At 40.1% G+C, this 19,194-nt stretch overlaps 1 protein-coding gene across 2 annotated transcripts; it reads right to left on the bottom strand.

The window, feature by feature from the left end:
* Nucleotides 1-219: 219 nt before the first annotated feature.
* On the bottom strand, nt 220-18,837 carry LOC129094147 (myosin-7). Of its 2 annotated transcripts, none has more exons than XM_054602187.1 (37): nt 18,637-18,837; nt 18,281-18,424; nt 18,034-18,190; nt 17,927-17,954; nt 17,045-17,150; nt 16,868-16,960; nt 16,728-16,791; nt 16,536-16,634; nt 16,328-16,431; nt 15,232-15,370; nt 15,023-15,141; nt 14,757-14,906; nt 14,436-14,606; nt 14,030-14,336; nt 13,846-13,919; nt 13,492-13,697; nt 13,110-13,233; nt 12,522-12,658; nt 12,159-12,414; nt 11,417-11,659; nt 11,160-11,336; nt 10,928-11,073; nt 10,713-10,803; nt 10,236-10,625; nt 10,020-10,146; nt 9,741-9,859; nt 9,446-9,642; nt 9,025-9,208; nt 7,791-7,956; nt 7,570-7,694; nt 7,179-7,487; nt 6,886-7,089; nt 6,429-6,725; nt 5,332-5,436; nt 5,127-5,222; nt 4,666-4,800; nt 220-240 (listed from the first exon to the last, which is right to left on the bottom strand). In XM_054602187.1, the coding sequence occupies exons 1-37, from the start codon at nt 18,835-18,837 to the stop codon at nt 220-222; spliced, it is 5,811 nt and encodes a 1,936-aa protein (XP_054458162.1). The 2 variants fall into 2 exon arrangements, with proteins under 2 accessions (XP_054458162.1, XP_054458161.1); XM_054602186.1 differs by lacking the exon at nt 220-240 and adding an exon at nt 2,432-2,452.
* Between the last annotated feature and the right edge of the window lie 357 nt (nt 18,838-19,194).

Here is a 19,194-nt window from a genome sequence, read left to right as displayed (position 1 = left end):
GATTTAATTCAAATTTTGTATGTTTTTATTTATTTTATTCATTGTAGGAATATGTCAAGTTTCAAGTTTTCCTATAGTAATGAACTACAAGAGCATTTGTCAATGAAAAGTCCATAAACTGTTTAAGATGCATATTGAATTTATTCTACTGAACAAACGACATGCTTAGGGAGACACCAGGCAAAGGGTGCCTCAGAAACAATCATTTTTGTGGAAACTTCACTCTTCATCATGTCCTCTCTGAAACAAAAGAAAGAAAACATAAGGTAATCTGTGAGGTTTTTATTATTATTTCAACTCTTGTATCATAATGAATTGAACCACTGACTAATCAGTGGAAGACCAGTGCCTCACTGTTTCAAAGTATATGAGCAAGTTGATTGTCACTGCAAGGCATTTCTCTCAGTTCGGGTAAGCAACAAAGTATTAGATTTCCCATTTTTAAACATAAGTACGAAATGTGTATACTGACCTTTGACCCCACATCACGGGTCTTGGCACGTAGCTTGTTGACCTGAGACTCAGCAATGTCCGCTCTCTCTTCAGCTTCATCAAGCTCATATTGAAGCTTACGAAACTTTCCAAGATTATTGTTGGCCTGTTCCTCCTGTAGAACAGACCCACATCATGTTACTTATTATATATTCTTAGATAATACATAGTTTCACTGGTCAGATGCAAGTTTTGCACTTTAATTTCCCATTCTTACAGCCTCTTCAGAAGCCTTCTTGTACGATTTGACCTTAAGCTGCAGCTTGTCTACCAAATCTTGAAGACGTGCTAGATTCTTACGGTCTTCTTCAGTCTAATTTGTGCAAAAATAGCATCAAATAAAGATTTTGGTATATTTTGATTCTGAATAAAATTTCCATTGGGAAGCAGACTTAGGTCTTTATTGATAGTTACCTGATAGGTAAGCTCCTTGATGCGTCTTTCATACTTCTTTACTCCCTTAACAGCATCACTTGCCTTTTTTTGTTCACTTTCCACCTCATTTTCAAGTTCTCTGACCTGCAGGATGGAGGATGTAGTCACAACAAAAGTCAGCCAACACTACTGAACTTTATATAGAGGAGTTTTTTATTATTCTTATTCAAATGATGCAAGAGATTCAAAGAGGCAACTTGTACTAACCCTGGCCTCGAGCTTCTGCATCTGCTTCTTGCCTCCCTTCAAGGCAATCTGTTCGGCTTCATCCAGACGGTGCTGCAGGTCTTTGATGGTTTGCTCCATGTTCTTCTTCATGCGCTCCAGGTGAGCGCTGGTGTCCTGCTCTTTCTTCAGCTCCTCTGCCATCATGAGGGAGGCCATTACAAAATCTGAAGTGAAATCAGCAAGTCATGCTCCTAGATTGAAAGAACACGCTCTTGAATAAAGACAGGAAAAACTCTCCATAATAGGTAATACCTTCAAATATCTTGTGTTACTTACATGTTTCAATATCAGCAGAGGCCAGCTTTCCCCGGTTGTCAAAATGAATGCGGATGAATTTCCCCTTAGAGGAAGAGCAACACTCATTTGATACATCAGTATCTGATGTCATGATGGATGAGGGGTAACAGGTGTATGATACTAAAAGCTATACCTAGAAACCACCCTTTATTCTACAACGGGACGTTTAATTGTTATTCCATTATGGAATGTAATTATTAGATATTGGTTGTTTGAATCCATCCAGTATATACAAATTGATTTTGATTGATTTTTGTTGGAATTTAGCCATCTGTCCACTCTCACCTTTGTCAGACATTGTGAGAGTTGATCAGAGTTTGCTTTTCACATTGTTGGAATTGCTCTCATTCCCAGCTGTCCAAATCCCCCCTGAAATCTTCATCCGTTTCGTGACCCCTTCCTGACTTTCATCCTCCTCTTTGGGCACGGAGTTGCAACCAGAATCCTCTAAGGTAATGCCACAAAAATCATAGATGGAAAGAATGAACGGTGTCACCTTGATGCTATTGTTGCTGTTGTCTGCTTGTTAGTGCCATAGTATTTCTAAACACAGTAGTTCTTCTGAGGAGCGTGTACTAAAGCACAGAGGTAATGACATTCAAGGGTTGAGTCCTTAAGGGTCAGCAGGAAAATAATCGCTTTGTAGTGTCAGAACCTGAGCACCAGTCGCTCCTTGGACAAGATTGAGCTGGAAAGTAGATTTTTATTTTTCTGGCATTTAGATACTTCATTTTGATTTCAGTTTGTTACAAATTTTGTAGTTTGTTTTATTATTATACAATTATATAATTTTGTATTTACTAATTCTGTCTCACTACATGAAACAGTTTAGGTAAAAATGATTGCAACAGATTTAAATGAATGAAGACTCTACATGTTAATTTGAATGCACTTTTCTTTATTCTACAGAGTTACTTTGAAGACAATGGGGACCACAGCACAGGAGATCTCAAAGGTCTTAGGTGGCCTTCTGAGAGTTTCACTCCTCATCTAGCCCTTTCTGTGATGAAGAATGATAAGAGAGTAGACAAAGAGAGACGGATTAGTGACAGCGCAGCAACAAGACTCATCTAGTGTTACCAAAGGTAACTTGGCTAAAGATATTACAAGTTAATGATTGTACATGAATGAGGTTTATTTTACTGTCAGCTTTCCTACACAAATCATTTGAAATGCTTGAGTATTAAAGTTGAAATTGTGGGATTAGGTGAGTCTAAGAATCGAACAATGAATGAATTTGGAGGAGGGATAAAATGTTTTAAAAAGATATAAGCTTGTCTTTAAGATGGATTATTAAAGCTGGAGTAGGCAAATATTTTTGGGTGTGGTATTGAATAAAAATCCCATGGTAACCTTTCATATTTCATATGCATATTGTAATTCAAAAGGTCGAAAGAAAACTCAAACCTGGCACTCTGTTTTCAAGTTTTAGATTATCTAGCCCTGTGATGGAGACAAGTTTATTCAGAGAGAGGTTGTTCCTATAGGCTAGTCTACAAATGAAGAAGCAGAGGGTGAAAGTCTGATTTAGTTGCAGAAACTACTGCAGACAAAGTTGCTATTCCAGCATTGGCAACAACTGCCTACACTGCCAAGCAACCCAAAATAGAAGATGGACTCAACAAAAAGAGAGTCTGACAATAAAAGCAATAAAACTTGTCAATATCGTAATTGAATCAGCCTCAAGTTGGACTTCCAGCTTTACCGTTGCACATGTATATGCTCGTGCTCGTCTGGTGGGAGGGACAAAGGACAGTTAGGGGAGAGGTGCAGGAGAAGGGATTTTTCAATTCCTGGCATTTTGTTTTTTGTTTTTTTGTTGCTTTTTCCAGAAAACTGCCTACCCCAGCTTTAAGTTTCAAGCCATTTGTGATTTTTTAAACTGAAAACTGAGCATTCCCTGCCCTGAAATGCTCGGGGTGTCCTCTGAAGGATCTGAACATAAGCCCAATGGGGGTGAGGGTTTTCATTACAAATGTACAGTTTCAGTATATACCACATGTTGTACATCTCACTGCTGCACGCTACTTTTGCAGAATGTTAGCACACATGCTCTATGGACAGAGCAGAGGCACCAGAGACTTCTGCCAGCCAAGCCGCCTAATTTAAATGACGACAAAATACTTCAATTGTGTGGATTTTCTTGTCTTTCTAAATGCTATCGGACCAAATTGATAAAGTTCCGATAGTGAGTCATTTGGTGGAAGTTGTGACACAATTTGTTCGCCATTTAGCAATCACAATAGTAGCAACAGAGCAGGCTATGGCGGAGTCTAGGAACTCAGCACTAATTTAACCAGAACACACATGTGGCAAGTTCTCAATTACGCAGAGAGGGCAGGTAGGGAGACAGACATGGCGGATGGCTCACTGGAATTTGACCCAGTATGTCAGATGGCCAGTACACCACAGCTAGGCTGGGGTAAGTAATTATTGTATCTGGCGATTTGAGCAGCAGAAACACTGATGCTATGTTTGTTTAGAAACAAATCTCAGATTATGCTTTACCCGGACTTTAATAAAAATGTGGGTAAGTAAACCAACACAGCATGTTCCACTCACTGCATACAGGCTTATAATACAGTAGGAACTTATTATTACTATTTAACTATATATATTATTTAATTGACTTCCATTTGATTGGTTCGAATGTTTATTGATTTCTCTGCATTTACAAAAAAACACTGATGGAGTTATTATTATAAAGAATATTCATTTAGAGGCGCTAATTACGAGCCGTCCCTTCGGAGGGGGACTTTTGTTGCATGTTGTTCCCCATCTCTTTCTAACTTCCTTTTCTGTCATATCGTTACTGTCAACTCAATAAAAAAAGGCCCATTAAAAAATGATTTAGAAAAAATAACAAATTAAATCTTTTTGTAGTTGTAGTTGGCTTTTAAATTGTATTGTAATTATAGTGCCATCTGTGTGACAAAAATAGCATCACCACTAACCTATTGAATTTCACTAATAAAGCTAACAAAATCCATAAAAAAGAAATCTGAATAAAATTGATCCATACAAAGACTGGTTTGAATTATTTACTCCTATTAAATACTCCTATTTAAAATGATGAACATTTCTATCATTACTGATAAAAAAGGATTAAAACACAGCTTGACTGGATTACATTGCAATTGAAATGGATGATTGAATAGTATGCATACTGTGAAGGCAGTAGGACAGTATATGAAGTGTTGAGCGGCCTCTTACCTTTGAGCCCACATCACGGCTCTTGGCACGCAGCTTGTTGACCTGAGACTCAGCGATGTCGGCGCGCTCCTCAGCCTCGTCCAGCTCGTGCTGCAGTTTACGGAACTTGCCCAGATGAGTGTTGGCCTGCTCTTCCTACAGGATTCAACAAAAACCCAGGCCACAATACACTATTACTGCAAGAAGCAATGAACTTGCGGCCACATGGTCAGCTTCAACATTGTAGTTTACAAATTAGCTTTAGAAACAAGTCATAGTGACGGCTGAGATGTTTCCTGCCTGTTTCTTTTAATAGTGTTTTAGCATATACAAAATGTAATAAATTGTAAAATATAAAAATGTTAAAGTATTTTGGAGACACAATTGACAAAGGGAAGTAGTTTTGAACCAATAAAGAAACAGTGTATTGATCGTAAGCTAACGGCACAAAGGAGAGGCAACTTCCCACAGCCCACACTTACAGCCTCCTCAGCAGCTCTCTTATAGGCTTTGACTTTCAGCTGCAGTTTGTCAACCAGATCCTGCAGACGCACCATATTCTTGCGGTCCTCGTCTGTCTGTATAAATGGAGGGAATAGGAAAGAGACTCTCAAGTTTTATTCTCTCAAGGAGAATTTAGAGAATATTCAGAAATGTTTTTCGTTCCATGCATTAAAAAAAAATTACCTGGTATGTGAGCTCTTTGATGCGTCTCTCATATTTACGGATTCCCTTAATTGCTTCACTGCTCTTCTTCTGCTCAGACTCCACCTCACTCTCCAGCTCCCTCACCTGAAAAACATCAGAAAATGACTAATTCAAAATTCACTGGTCCACAAGAATATATTTTATCATTTAACTCCCAAGATAATTATCAGTCAACTTTCTGCTGAGCTTTTTGGCCAATTTCAGCTCACTGTTTTTTTTTTACAATTATTGGCATGGCATAGTCTCAAAGTTCTGATAAACCCACTGTATACTACAGGCCCATAATCAAACAGAGGAAAGAAAGTTAGCGACAACCTGGTTGATTATCTTGTAAACTTAAAACAAGCATTTTCTTTAGGATTTGATTTGAAAGAATCTGGTTGGATGATCATGTTGTCTGCTTGCGAGTTCAAACTGTGATACAACAGTTTTATAAATATGAAATTAATGTTGGTCCATAGACCGTATATATGAAGTGGACGTAGTCACTGTGACGTCACTCATTGGTTTGTGGTATTTTAAACGTCGCCATCTTGTTTTTATTGCAACCTGAGGTGGAGCAAAGAATAATGAATGCTGAATAAGACATTTTTAGGTGAACAAAATGGTTACAATAAAACTTTCATGGGCTGAAAATACACTGTGGAAGGGTTAAAGTTCTAAAATGAAAACCCAGAAAACTTCAAGACCGGACAACGCCGTGGTAGAGACCTGTCAATCACAAGGTAGCCCTGCCCTAAAGCATACCCTGCTTTATGATCTATTTTACTCTAAATGGACCATCATTTACTAAATGAACATCATGCTGTGTTGAAGAAGACTTGAAACTAGAGATTGAGACCATAAACTCATGTTTACAATGTTTACTGAGGGACTAAATCAAGTGAGAAGTAGAGTCATTTTCTCATAGACTTCTATACAACCAGAGGAGTCGCCCCCTGATGGTCAGTAGAGAGAGGTTTAAGGCCTTTTCGCATTGGCTTCACTTTTCAGAACTGGAGGTTGCCGCCTGTATTGGTCCCACAATAGTACTTGCAGAAGTGTGTTTTATGTATATATTGGCAAATTTATCTTACCCTGGCCTCGAGCTTCTGCACCTGCTTCTTGCCTCCCTTCAAGGCAATCTGTTCGGCTTCATCCAGACGGTGCTGCAGGTCTTTGATGGTTTGCTCCATGTTCTTCTTCATGCGCTCCAGGTGAGCGCTGGTGTCCTGCTCTTTCTTCAGCTCCTCTGCCATCATGGCGGCATCAGTAATGGCCTTCTTGGCCTTCTCTTCAGCGTTTCTGCACTCCTGCACCGCTTCCTCCACTTCAATTTGAAGCTGGCAAGCATCAACCTCAAGTTTCTTCTTCTGGTTTATCAGGCCAGTGTTCTGAGATGTGAGAGAATGTTACTGCAGTTAGAAATAGCAATGCCTTTGAATTCTTCATGTCCAAAAAAACCCACAGTCAGTCATCCATTGTTGTTGCAATGAAATAGTTTCCCTACTGCAGGACTAATAAAGGATTATCTTATCTTATGTGAGATCTTACCTGTGAGTGCAGTAGCTGCACTCTTTCACTAACGTCCAGCAGCTCTTGCTCAGCAAGTTTGCGACTTCTCTCCGTTTGCTCCAGAGCAGCTCTCAGTTCCTCCAGCTCTGCCTGAAGCAGGTTGTTTCGCCTCTCAACAATGGCAATGTTCTCTTTGAGATCATCATTAGCCCGAACAGCCTCATCAAGCTGAATTTGGCAATCCTTTACAGGGATGATATCAATCACATGAATGTTTAGTATCAGTTTGAATTTGAAACTTAAGAAAGTGCACCTTTCCTTTTCTAGTTTACCTTCAGATGTGCATGAACAGCCTTGAGTTGTTTCTGGGCCTCAGCTGCCTGCCTGTTGGATTGGCTCAGCTGGATCTCCATCTCATTGAGGTCTCCCTCCATCTTCTTCTTCAAACGAAGAGCCTCATTCCTGCTTCGACACTCGGCCTCAAGAGAGCTCTGCAGGGTGTCAATCGTCCTCTGCAGGTTCCTCTTGGTCTGCTCCATCTCCTCGTCTTTCTCAGCTAGCTTGCGTTCAATATCAGCTTTGATTTGATTGAACTCTAACTGGGCTCTTAGAATCTTGCCCTCTTCATGTTCCAGGGAGGCCTGGTGGACAGGAGTGTACAGGAGGTTATACATTGCAGCAGACCGTTTTAACTCTAAAATGTTTAATTCAGAGGGCCCGTACCTCAGCCTCCTCAAGAGCAGACTGGATCTCAGTTTTCTCCTGCTCCAGTTGTTTCCGTAATTTCTCCAGTTCGTGGATGCTCTTTCCACCCTCACCAAGTTGCTCAGTGAGGTCGGAAATCTCCTCTGTGGAATGTCGAGGCGAGTGATTAAGATGGATTTACAATTCAATTCATAATGTATGTCTGCAGAAACTGGGACAACCCCGGCAGTAGATCTTACCCTGTAAGTTCTTGTTCTCTCTCTTCATGGTCTCCAAATGATCCAGAGACTCCTCGTAAGAGTTCTTCAGTTTGAAGAGCTCAGTGCTCAGAGCCCTGGCCTCCTTCTGGGAGCTCTCCAACTCACACTGGGACTCTTCATATTTCTGCTTCCACTCAGACAGGACCTACAGCAGATAATGGAGCCAGCAATAAGTGTATATTCGTAAGACAGGCTTGGGGAGTTCACTTTGTGGGAAACAATTTCTCCCATTATTGGAAAAAGCACTCCAAGTTGAAGTAATGGCTAACACAAAAACTGCATTTACACCAATCAGGCGTTGCAGCAATTAGCGAAGGGTTGTTTGGTGTTGTGGGAATGTCACTTAAATTTCCAATTTGTGTGACGTCATGTTATGTATAACTCCAAGTGACTGCCTCATGGCAGGGTTGAACAGTTCTGTAAAGGTCGTCATGGCAGCGGTCAGCTTCTCTTTCATCTTTAGAGCTTGGTAAACAGCAGAATGCTACATGGTAAACATGGTTCTTCTCCCTCTGAGTCTTCCGGTCCGATCCCCGGTTACTTGATTGGTCCCCCCAATGTGACGTCAGTTTGTGTTTATTCAAAAATGTATTCTGTTTCAACCTTTAGCTGAATATCATTCTTTTTTAACAAGGTTCAAATGAATGGGAGGACTGGCCTTTATTTGCCGAACAGCTGATTTAGTGTGAATGCAGCCGAACACAATTTCTCAATAAGTGTTATAGACACATTTGGACTGATGTAAAGCCTTGTAAAGCCACTATGCATATTTTACGGATGGCCTAAGTTTGTTTGTGGAAAAAATTGACTGCAGGTTAAATCTGTGCAATGTTTTAGCGCATTCATCTGTATGGTACAGTGTCTTTTTCATACTACCACAAGGGAGCGCCAAAGTTAGACTTTTTCAAATTTTACACACTGGTTGAAAAAACAATGTTAGTGTTCAATTGGCCAATGAACTTCATGGGACGATTCACCCCAACTTAAAAAATATGTATGTTTCCTCTTACCTGTAGTGATATTTATCAATCTAGATAGTTTTTGGTGTAAGTTGCAGAGTGTTGGAGATATTGTCCGTAGAAATGTGTCACAACTAGAAATAGCATTTTGGTCAAACCAAAAGATTATTTCCTGATATTGGTTCTACAAAGGCCCATAGGCTACACCGCAAATTGATAGTTTTGGTGCTCACAGATACTTAGCAATATTTCACCTTGTCAAAGTTTCTTTGCTTCTTGTCCAGAGCAGCAGCAGCAGCATTAGACCTCTCCACATCCACCATGAGATCTTCAATCTCATTCTGCAACCTGTGTTTGGTCTTCTCCAGAGAAGAACATTTAGCGTTTACTGCCTCAACAGCCTCCTCAGCATCCTGCAGACGCTGAGCCAGCTTCTTCCTTTAGAAATCAACCGTTCAAATCGTTCAGTGTTCATGCAGTTGTGCTTGCTGGATAAATTATAATAAAATCAACTAATATGACTGGCTGCTGGGTCGTCCAACAGACAAACTTTTTGTTCGTCTTACATTTTAGTAGGAACATAACACAAACAAAAAGCTGATCTGCCAGACGAAGTAAAATGTCTCTTTTGGAATTATATTTTAAATCATGAATTTGAACGTTAAACTGTCTTACTTGGACTCCTCCAGTTCCTCGGTTCTCTGGATGGCATCAGTTTCGTATTTAGTTCTCCACTGAGCCACCTCAGAGTTGGCCTTAGACATGCCACGCTGCAGTTCAGCCTTGGCCTCCTGCTCCTCCTCATACTGCTCCCTGAGGAGGTCACAGTCATGACGAGCTGACTGCATTGCATGGGCCAGGGCACTCTTTGCCTGTCAAAACAAAATCATATGAATGAGTGAAACTGTATCACACTTCAGTGGGCAATTAATCTCCAGTGATGTTACTCTGCACTGAATCTTCATTTCACCTTGGTCTCCTCCTCCAGTTGTCGCTTAAGGTCTTCAACCTGTTGAGTGTAGGACATTTTTCCTCTTGTCAGTTGAGACACCAGGGATTCCTTCTCCTCCAGCTGCCTTGTGAGTTCCCCTTGTATGGGCAAATGCAGAATCATACTGTCAGTATCCCAACACACCTTCTTTAAAGATATTTGCTGGGTTTTCTCTGTATGCATGGTCACTTGAAAAAAAAGATGTGTACATTTGAAAATTGGTAAGGTATCAAACACATGGAGAGGACATCAATGTACCATTTTCCGTTTGAAGTTTAGCTTTTTGCATATTGAAGTCGTTGATGCAGCGTTGAGCCTCTTCAAACTTAGTCTTGTATTCATTCATCTGATCTTCCAGAGTCCTGCATGTCTTTTCTAGATTTGTCTAGATTTAAAAATAAACATTTTAAATATTCCCATTATAACCGTATATCTGTGCAATGTCAACATTAGCAAGAAATCAGTTCAGCCGACCTTTGTCTTCACAATATGTTCCATATTGGAGACCACGTCATCCAGCTCCAGTCTGACCTCACTCTTCTCCTTCTCCAGTTTCTGCTTAACTCTCTGCAGGTTGTCAATCTGCTCTCCCAGGTCGGCCACACTGTCGGCTTGTTTCTTCCTGAGTGTGGCAGCAGTGGCTTCATGTTGCAGAGTGGCTTCTTCAAGGTCTCTGCGCAGTTTCTGGAACTCTGACTCCCTTTTCTTGTTCATCTCAATCTGGGCGGACGTTGCTCCACCGGCCTCCTCCAGCCTCTCACTGATCTCCTCCAGCTCTCTGGCCAGGTCTGCTCTCTGCTTCTCCACCTTGGCTCGGGCAGCTCGCTCTGCCTCCAGCTCTTCCTCCAGCTCCTCAATGCGGGCCTGTAAATGCAGAACTATTTGGTCACTATTGCTATTGAGGGTTTGAACAACTTTTAACCATTACACATTACTGTAATCATCCATTACCTGGAGCTCCTTCAATTTCTTTTGAAGCTGAATCGTTATGGCCTGCTCATCTTCTATTTTGTTGTTGAGCTGACTGACTTCAAAATCTTTCCTGTGATGATATACAGCAGTTAAGGTTAGAACAACTAGTCATCAGTTCTGCTTTTATCTGTACAGCTTTAGTGTCTTGTATGATATCCAGGTGTACTCTACACACAGTAGTATAATGTGCTTACTTTTTCAGGTGCTCTTCAAGCTGCTGCTTGTCATTCTCCAGGTCCATTAAGCTCTCTTGGGTCAATTTTAAGTCCCCCTCCAGTTTCCTCTTAGCTCTCTCCAGATCCATCCGAATCTTCTTCTCTTGTTCCAGTGAACCTTCAAGCTGGACAAAATCGTTGAAGAAAGTCAAACAATTTTTCCCAATCTTACTATGCAATTAAAGGTGACGATACGTAGTACAATTCTTACATCATCCACTTGCTGCTCCAGCTTAGCCTTGGCCTTGGTCAAAGTGTTGACTTTGTCTTCTTCACTCTGCAAATCATCCAGCGTTTGCTGATGAGCTTCCTGTAAGGCTTTCTTTTCCTTGGTCAACTTGGCAATGATTTCATCCAAAGCAGCCATCTCTTCGACCAGGTTCTTCACCTATGGCCAGAGGAAAATTTCATCAAGGACTTAAACTCAAATTATTTGAAAAGCTTTACAGTAATTAGTGTATGTAGTACCTTGTTCTCAGTGGCGTGCTTCTCTTTCTCCACTTTAGCCAGAGTTAACTCCAAGTCATCGATGTCTTTCTTCAGCTCTGAACACTCATCCTCCAGCTTCCTCTTCTTAGCAGTGAGTTCAGCATTCATCTCCTCCTCATCCTCCAGTCTTTCCGTCAGCTCTTTGGATTTGGCCTCCAGCTGAATCTTGTTCTTGATCAGCCCCTCGCATCTTTCCTCAGCATCCACAAGATTATCTTGCTCCTAAATTGAAATGGCCATTACTTTGTTAACATACAGGAAGTTGTAATACACATGATTAATTAAATAAAAAATATATATATACAGTATATTATATATTCATATGGTATATACCGTATATCGTTCTCAAAGACTGGGTTGGAACTCAAAGGTGCATTGGCAATAAAATTTGTAGAATTGTATTAAATATTCATCTCTAGAAACCTAAAATCAAACAGTTCTCACTCCCAACAACTCATAGAACTAAAAGTCAATGTTTAATAAGAAGTAAGGTACTTTACTTGTGTCACTTATGTAACGTTAACATGTTGAAGTCAATGGGACTACCCGTTTAAGAATGCACGTTGAAAAATTAAGCCAAATGGGTACCTAGCGCACTACAAAGGGATACCAATAGGTCTTGACCAAGCATACATATTTGAAAAGTTGGGACTGAGATACTGGCATATACTGTTTGGTTATATTACCATTTTGATATTAAGAATAACGTCATTAGACTCACAGCCTGGACATGGAGCTGCAGGTCGTTCTTCTCTTGAAGAAGAGAGACCATTTTCTCCTCGAGTTCCTTTCTACGAGCTTCAGATTTTGCGTAGGCCTCTTTCAGCTTCAGGAATTCTTCCTTCATGTTGGCCATCTCCTTTTCTGCCTCAGCAGATCTCAAAAGAGGTTTGATCTTGAAGAAGAGCTTCATCCAGGGCCAATTCTTGACCCCCATGAAGGCGCGGATGTTCCACTGGATCACCAATAGTGCATCTCTGTCGGAGGATCAACCAGAGTTATTACTACCACTTTCACGAAACTAAATCTCTATAAATTATCATTATTATTTACTTGGTTTTAGTTCATTTTAAAATTCTCTGACCTCCTCTCAACAATCTTGTGGAATTCCAATCTTGCCAGCAGGCCTCTTGCTCTTGCTTGGATCCCAGTGATGATGAGTGACAAACGCTCATCCCTCATCTCCTCCAGTTGCCCAAGAAGACCAGCCTTAAAGAACACCTTCAGGAGGATGTAAACATATGTTACTGTTCGAATTTCAAAGTTCAACTTAAATGGTCCTTTACTCAATTCCTCAATGCAAAACACACTTACTGGTGGAACCAGTAGCTTATGGTGGAAAACATTATAACATATAAGAATACTCTATAACTGGCATTATTTCGTTGGTGTCATAGAAATAGAATAAGAGTAGAATGGACATTCACATTCAATTCAATGTAGCAGGATTGACAGAGCAGCGACTATACTTGTGTACTGTTACCTTTGCTTTGCTGTTGTAGTGGCCTAAGTTCCATATAAATTAAGCCCACCTACGGCATGTCGCGGACTCCCTGAGGTGAGTTTTTGAAGTAACGATTAAAAAGAGCAGTGGAGTAGTAACGTTACCAAGTGTAGAGAGCCAGCGCAAATGAGTCAATTTAACAACTTAATGCTTCGTCGCATTAATTACCTTTGTGTGTCCAAACTTGTACTGATTGTGGTCAATATCCAGGCACCCAAGAAGTTTCTCAGCTCCCTTCCTGCTGTCAATGAACTGGCCGTCAGGGATGGCAGCAGGATTCAGGATGCGATATCTGAAAAATGAAAATGAAAAATAGATTTGCACTTTATTTTGGAATTATAAAGTATGTGACTAAGCATTATCAGATTTATTGTCAAGGTGGTTTACACACAAGGAATTTGCCTTGGTGTTGGGGGCATACAATAGACATATTAAGAGGAAATTTAAAAAAAAAGTACTGAAAAACGTTGAGAACATAAATATAAAATTGAAATATCAAAAAATATATACGTATAAGAAAAAACTAACATATTGACATACAAAATAATACCTCTGTTTGAAATCTCCATAGAGGATCCTGTTGGGGAAACCCTTTCTGCAGATCCTGATGCCTTCCAGCACACCGTTACAGCGCAGCTGGTGCATCACCAGAGGGTTCTCCATGGCCCCAGGAGTCTTGGTCTCATTGGGGATGAGACAGCGGACAAAGTGAGGGTGAGTAGACCTCAGGTTGGTCATCAGCTTGTGCAGGTTCTCCTGTGAATGTCATTAAACCCTTTGCTTAACACACAGTTTATATGATTGTTGTGACACATATCTCGCAGTTATCAATGTAGAATTAAGTCTCAGTCATTGGTTTACATTACAACTAGCCATTAACACATATGTATGTGTTTTTACTAACCCTGTGTAAGGCAGACACAGTTTGGAAGGATGAACCCTTCTTCTTGCTTCCTTTGCCGCCCTTTCCGCCTTCACCTAATTAACCATTGTACAACTCATTAGATTGCATTAACAGACACTGGCAGAAATTGTCCAATCTTGCAGTTCTCACTGTGACAAATGGAGTACATTCAGTTCATTCCTACCTTCAGCTCCAGCATAATTTACAAAGAGGAAAGATAACAGCTTGAGATTAGACTTCTGGTAGAGTCCTACAACGGTCTCATTCAGAGGGTCCTTGTTCTTCACCAGCCAGTTGAAAATATTATAATCAACAGTTCCAGCATAGTGCATCAGGGCAAAATGGGCCTCTGGTTTTCCTTTGATAACTCTGGGCTTCTGGAAGTTTCCAGATTTCCCCAGATGGTTGTCATAGAGCTTTGCTTTAAAGGTGGCATCAGAGGCTTTGGGGAACATGCACTCCTCTTCAAGGATGGACATGATACCCATGGGCTGAAGGGACAAAAACATGAGTGGTTTGAAGAAAATACATCACTGTATTCTCAATCAATATCTATGTTTGTCAGAACATGTAATGGCCAAGTCTCTCACCTTTTCAATCAGGTCAATACAGGCCTGCAAGTCCATACCAAAATCTATGAAAGTCCATTCAATGCCCTCTTTCTTGTACTCTTCCTGCTCCAGCACAAACATGTGGTGGTTGAAAAACTGTTGCAGCTTTTCGTTGGTGAAGTTGATGCAGAGCTGCTCAAAGGTGTTGTACTGAAATGAAATGTGACAACCTTATTTTTAAGTAAGTAGTAATTTTCATACCCATATCTTTGTTACCTGCACTAAATTGAAAAAGATGGTGTTGTATAAATACATTTGCCTGTATAATATATTATATGGACATTGATAGAAGAAGCTCACATCAAAGATCTCAAATCCAGCAATGTCCAGTACACCAATGAAGTACTGGCGAGACTGCTTGGTGTCTAGGGATTGGTTGATCCTCACCACCATCCACAGAAACATCTTCTCATACACTGACTTAGACAGTGCACCAACAGCATAGTACACCTAAAGACAAATCCAACCTTTAAAAGTTACAGTAAATAGCCCTTGTTGTGCGGTTAGTGTTTCATCCTTTATCAACTGTACGTTAAGGAGCAACATGAAATAAGTTTCATTCTTACCTGCTGGACATTTTGTCCCTTGGTGACCCACTCATTTCCTACTTTGACTCTTGGGTGACAGAGACCTTTGATGAGGTCGGCAGAGTTCAGGCCCATCAGATATGCGACTTTGTCAGCATCTGAGAAAATGCATTATCTCTTAATAAACTCACTACATTCTGACATGTTTCATGTCCCGCTCATAATGTTTCAGAGAGCTTGTCTCTCACCTTCAGTGCCATCGGCCTCTGCCTGTTCCTCTCGCTGCTTGTTCTTGAACTTCATGTTGCCGTGATGCATGATGGCACCAATCATCTTGTAAATGCCATTCTTCTCTTCTTGAGTGAAGCCCAGCACATCAAAGGCATCCTGTGGAGGAGCACATGATAACTTTTTACATTTGTGCTGGTATTATGCTTATATTTTGGCTTCCAAAATTAAGAAGAGGAGTATTATATTTGACATGTCATTGACTTTTTGCATTGTATCTGGATTTACAGTGGAGTGACAGGAGAGATCCGGGGATAAGATAGTATGAGCTCTCTGAGCCACCAGGATCCGACGTTAAACCATAGTTTAAATCTAATCCAGTCTATTTAAATCATTTGGCTAGAGACACAGTAATACTGGGTTATAAGTGACATCAAGTTTCATAATCCTATATCAACAGCTAGATGCAAAATAACATGTGTACTCCAGAGAAAAAACGATTGTCTGGCTTTTTCAAGATTTTTTTTTGTTAATGGCCATTTATAAGTTTGTAAACCATCTACTCACATTATTTGGATGATTATTACACAGTTGCAACTGATGATTATAATATATATTTTTTAATGGTTAATTAATCATTTGTAAAGCATCTATTACTATCTATTAAAACATAATTGAGAAAAATAGTTAATACTTAATGTTTAACAATTGGTTTCTGGTTCATCTATCTTTTTAGTGTTTATAGATGTTTTAGAAATGATTACTTAAAGGTTTACAAATCTTTTGTCAATCATTAACAAATACTTGTTTCAGTATATCAAATGTTATTGTTATCGTCTCTTTTATTAGCTATGATAAAAAATATAGTCCCTTAACTATTTTCATATTATCAAACTAATGATAAAATAACATAATTTATAGCATTACTAATATTAAGTTAACATGATGAATTATCATACTGTTGTTTGTTAACAGTAAGATAACTATTAACTAAAGTTGAATTAGTCAGTTAACCTCTTATTAATGATGGTTATTATAAAATGTCACCCTTTAACTTGACTTTTCCGTTTGAGTGGCCACCTGCATGATTAGACATCATGGTTCATCCCTACTCACATCAGTGGCCACCAGCTCTTCAGAGTCATTGATGGAGGCTACTGTCGTCTCTCCTTGGGAGATGAAGGAGTAGTCATAGGGGTTGTTGGTGATGAGCAGCATCTCTGAGGAGCAACAAAGAAATGTTAGATTCTGTAGGCCAGTAGGGATGTAGCCACATAACAACTACTAGTTGTTACTGCTCACAGATCATTCTGTTTTCATTTACCGAGCAGCTCAGGTTTCTTCTGAGACAGAATCTGATAGAAGATGTGGTAATCTCTCTCAGCCTTAAGCTGAAAGGTAACACGGGACTTTTCCAGAAGATCTGTAAAGACATTTGCATCGTGTGAGTGGGATGGTGATCATTGTGAACAATGTGAACGAACAAAATGAAAAGCATAGAGCTAAGACAGCTTACATGTCTCAATATCCGCTGAGGCCAGCTTTCCACTGGCTGCAAAGTGGATTCGGATGAATTTGCCCTAAAAATGATAATAATAATAATATGTTAAAATAGAATTGGCACAAAGGGGTATTTCATTACATACAGAAACTTACAAATCGAGAAGAGTTGTCATTCCTGATGGTCTTGGCATTCCCAAAGGCCTCCAAAGCAGGGTTAGCCTGAATGATTTGATCCTCCAGGGTACCCTAAAAGACATAAAACATTTTTTCAAATAGATCAACACAAAAGAAAATGATGTGATGTGCCCTCAAGGGTTTGCGCATTATAACCTTTTTGTCAGAGCCTGCATCCTTCTTCCCGCCTGCCGCTGCAATGCTGGCAAAGTACTGGATGACTCTCTTGGTGTTGACAGTTTTCCCAGCACCAGATTCTCCACTGAAGACACAAATGTTTTTGATAAATTGACAACACACATCAAATCTCCAACTGGTCAGTTTTTTTAAAATTAAAGAACACCAACGCGTTCTCATTCAAACTTGTCACATACCGACGCTTTATCATTATCTTCTAACACACTGGGTAGCCAAGTGCATGGTCGCAGTAAACGTGTATAACGTTCAAACAAAAACACTTAGTTAGGTTTAGGAAAAACACCATGGTTGGTTTTAGAATAAGAACTTAAACTAAGGTTTAGGCAACAGAACCACTTAGTCAGACTCAAGAAAAACATTGTGGTTGGGCTTAAAATAAGTATGTAAACTAAAACATAAACAACGATCCAACGATCTTATCAATGTACTACATCCTTACATTCTTGGAGCCTTTTCTCTGAGTTTCTAATAATAATATAATAGTTACTTGGGAGCCCGGTGCGTCTCATACAGATGATGAAGGGTGCCTTGTGTGTATTTATCAGATGCAGAGGGATGTGACAAAGCGCCAGTACTTGAAGCCATTGGTATGAGAACAGACTGAGAATACAACCTGATTATTGTTTAGCTATTTTGTTTCTTGCCATTAAACCTATAATGTAATGTTAATGTTCATATTCAGGTGCACTAGTCCACTGTGCCATCAACATGCGCTACTGTTCAATGTTAACATACCACTTAAAATGACAACATCAACAGCAAAAACCGACAAAACAAACAATATTTCTAACAGCATTATATCAACCTCAGTTGCAGTATAACACGGAAAAAATAACTTACGTGATGAGAATTGACTGATTTTCTCTGTCTGGAAAGGAAAAGGAAGGGTCACTGAAGGATTCTAGGATACCTCTCTGTGAATGTTATGATAACTGAAGGGGAATTACCAGTCAGCATGTACTGGTAGGCATTGTCAGAGATGGAGAAGATGTGAGGAGGAGCTTCGGTCCTCTTCTTTCCTCTATAGGCACCAACCACCTCTTGGTTGTAGACCGGCAGCCACTTGTAGGGGTTGACGGTCACACAGAAGAGCCCAGAGTAGGTCTGTGATCGAGGAAGCAAATTATTTTTTTTATATTTAATTATACTGTAATTGTACTGCAGGTGAGGGATACAGTCTTTGCCTCAACTCACATAGATCATCCACGCTGCGTAACGCTCTTTGAGGTTAAACAGTACAGCAGGTTCATGAAGGAAGGTGAACATGGCCATGTCTTCAATTTTATCAAACTTCGGCGGGTTCTGAGGGTGTACATCGCACTCCTTCACTGTGACAGTCTGAAAATGGAGATAATGGATGTTAATGCAGCGTAGTTCAAAGATTACAAGTGCTTTTTTTTGTGAATACGCAGTAGCAGAAAGCATCAGTCGCCTATTGTTTCTCTGCTACGTCTTACTAAAGGACAAATGGACCGGAATCATCCCTTGCATTGCACCACTGTGTCTTAGTTATGAAACCAGTTGCATCCAGTGCCTGCCAGCTCACTGACCTTCCCTCTTTCAGTCTGAGCAGTGACTTTATCCCCCTCACGGCTGGTTACGGAAGCCTTCACGTACTCCTCGTCCGTATCCGGGACGAAGCACTCCTTCTTCATGTCAAAGGGACGGGTCTGGGCCTCCAGACGCTCCCTGTCTGACTTCCTCAGGTATGGGGCTGCTGGCCCGAACTCTCTCATGGTAGCGTCCCCCATTTTTCACCTTGTCTACAAACGGAAAATATTGCTATGCATTTATCTAAAGGCAACTGCAGGATAAAAAAAAAAGCATATCCCATTTGGTTTTGATTTGATAATTTATCACATAATGGTGTTATATTTTTTTTATTTTTCCATGTCATAAGATTCAGTTTTTAATTCAAACACATTTAAAAAATGTCAGGCGCTCTTACCTTACCTATACCTACAGAGGAGACTGAGGTGTAATGGTCCTGAGGAAGTAAACAATGTAAACTGATGAAACCAGTCTGCAGTCCACACCAACAAAGGTAATGCTCAAAGTGATTTGTGATCCATTGTCCCCGCACCTTACCTTGAGATAGAATGGTGACC

Source organism: Anoplopoma fimbria, chromosome 8, assembly GCF_027596085.1.
Source record: "Anoplopoma fimbria isolate UVic2021 breed Golden Eagle Sablefish chromosome 8, Afim_UVic_2022, whole genome shotgun sequence".
In the NCBI taxonomy this organism is placed as follows: Eukaryota; Metazoa; Chordata; class Actinopteri; order Perciformes; family Anoplopomatidae; genus Anoplopoma; species Anoplopoma fimbria.
This window is presented reverse-complemented; position numbering and strand designations above follow the sequence as displayed.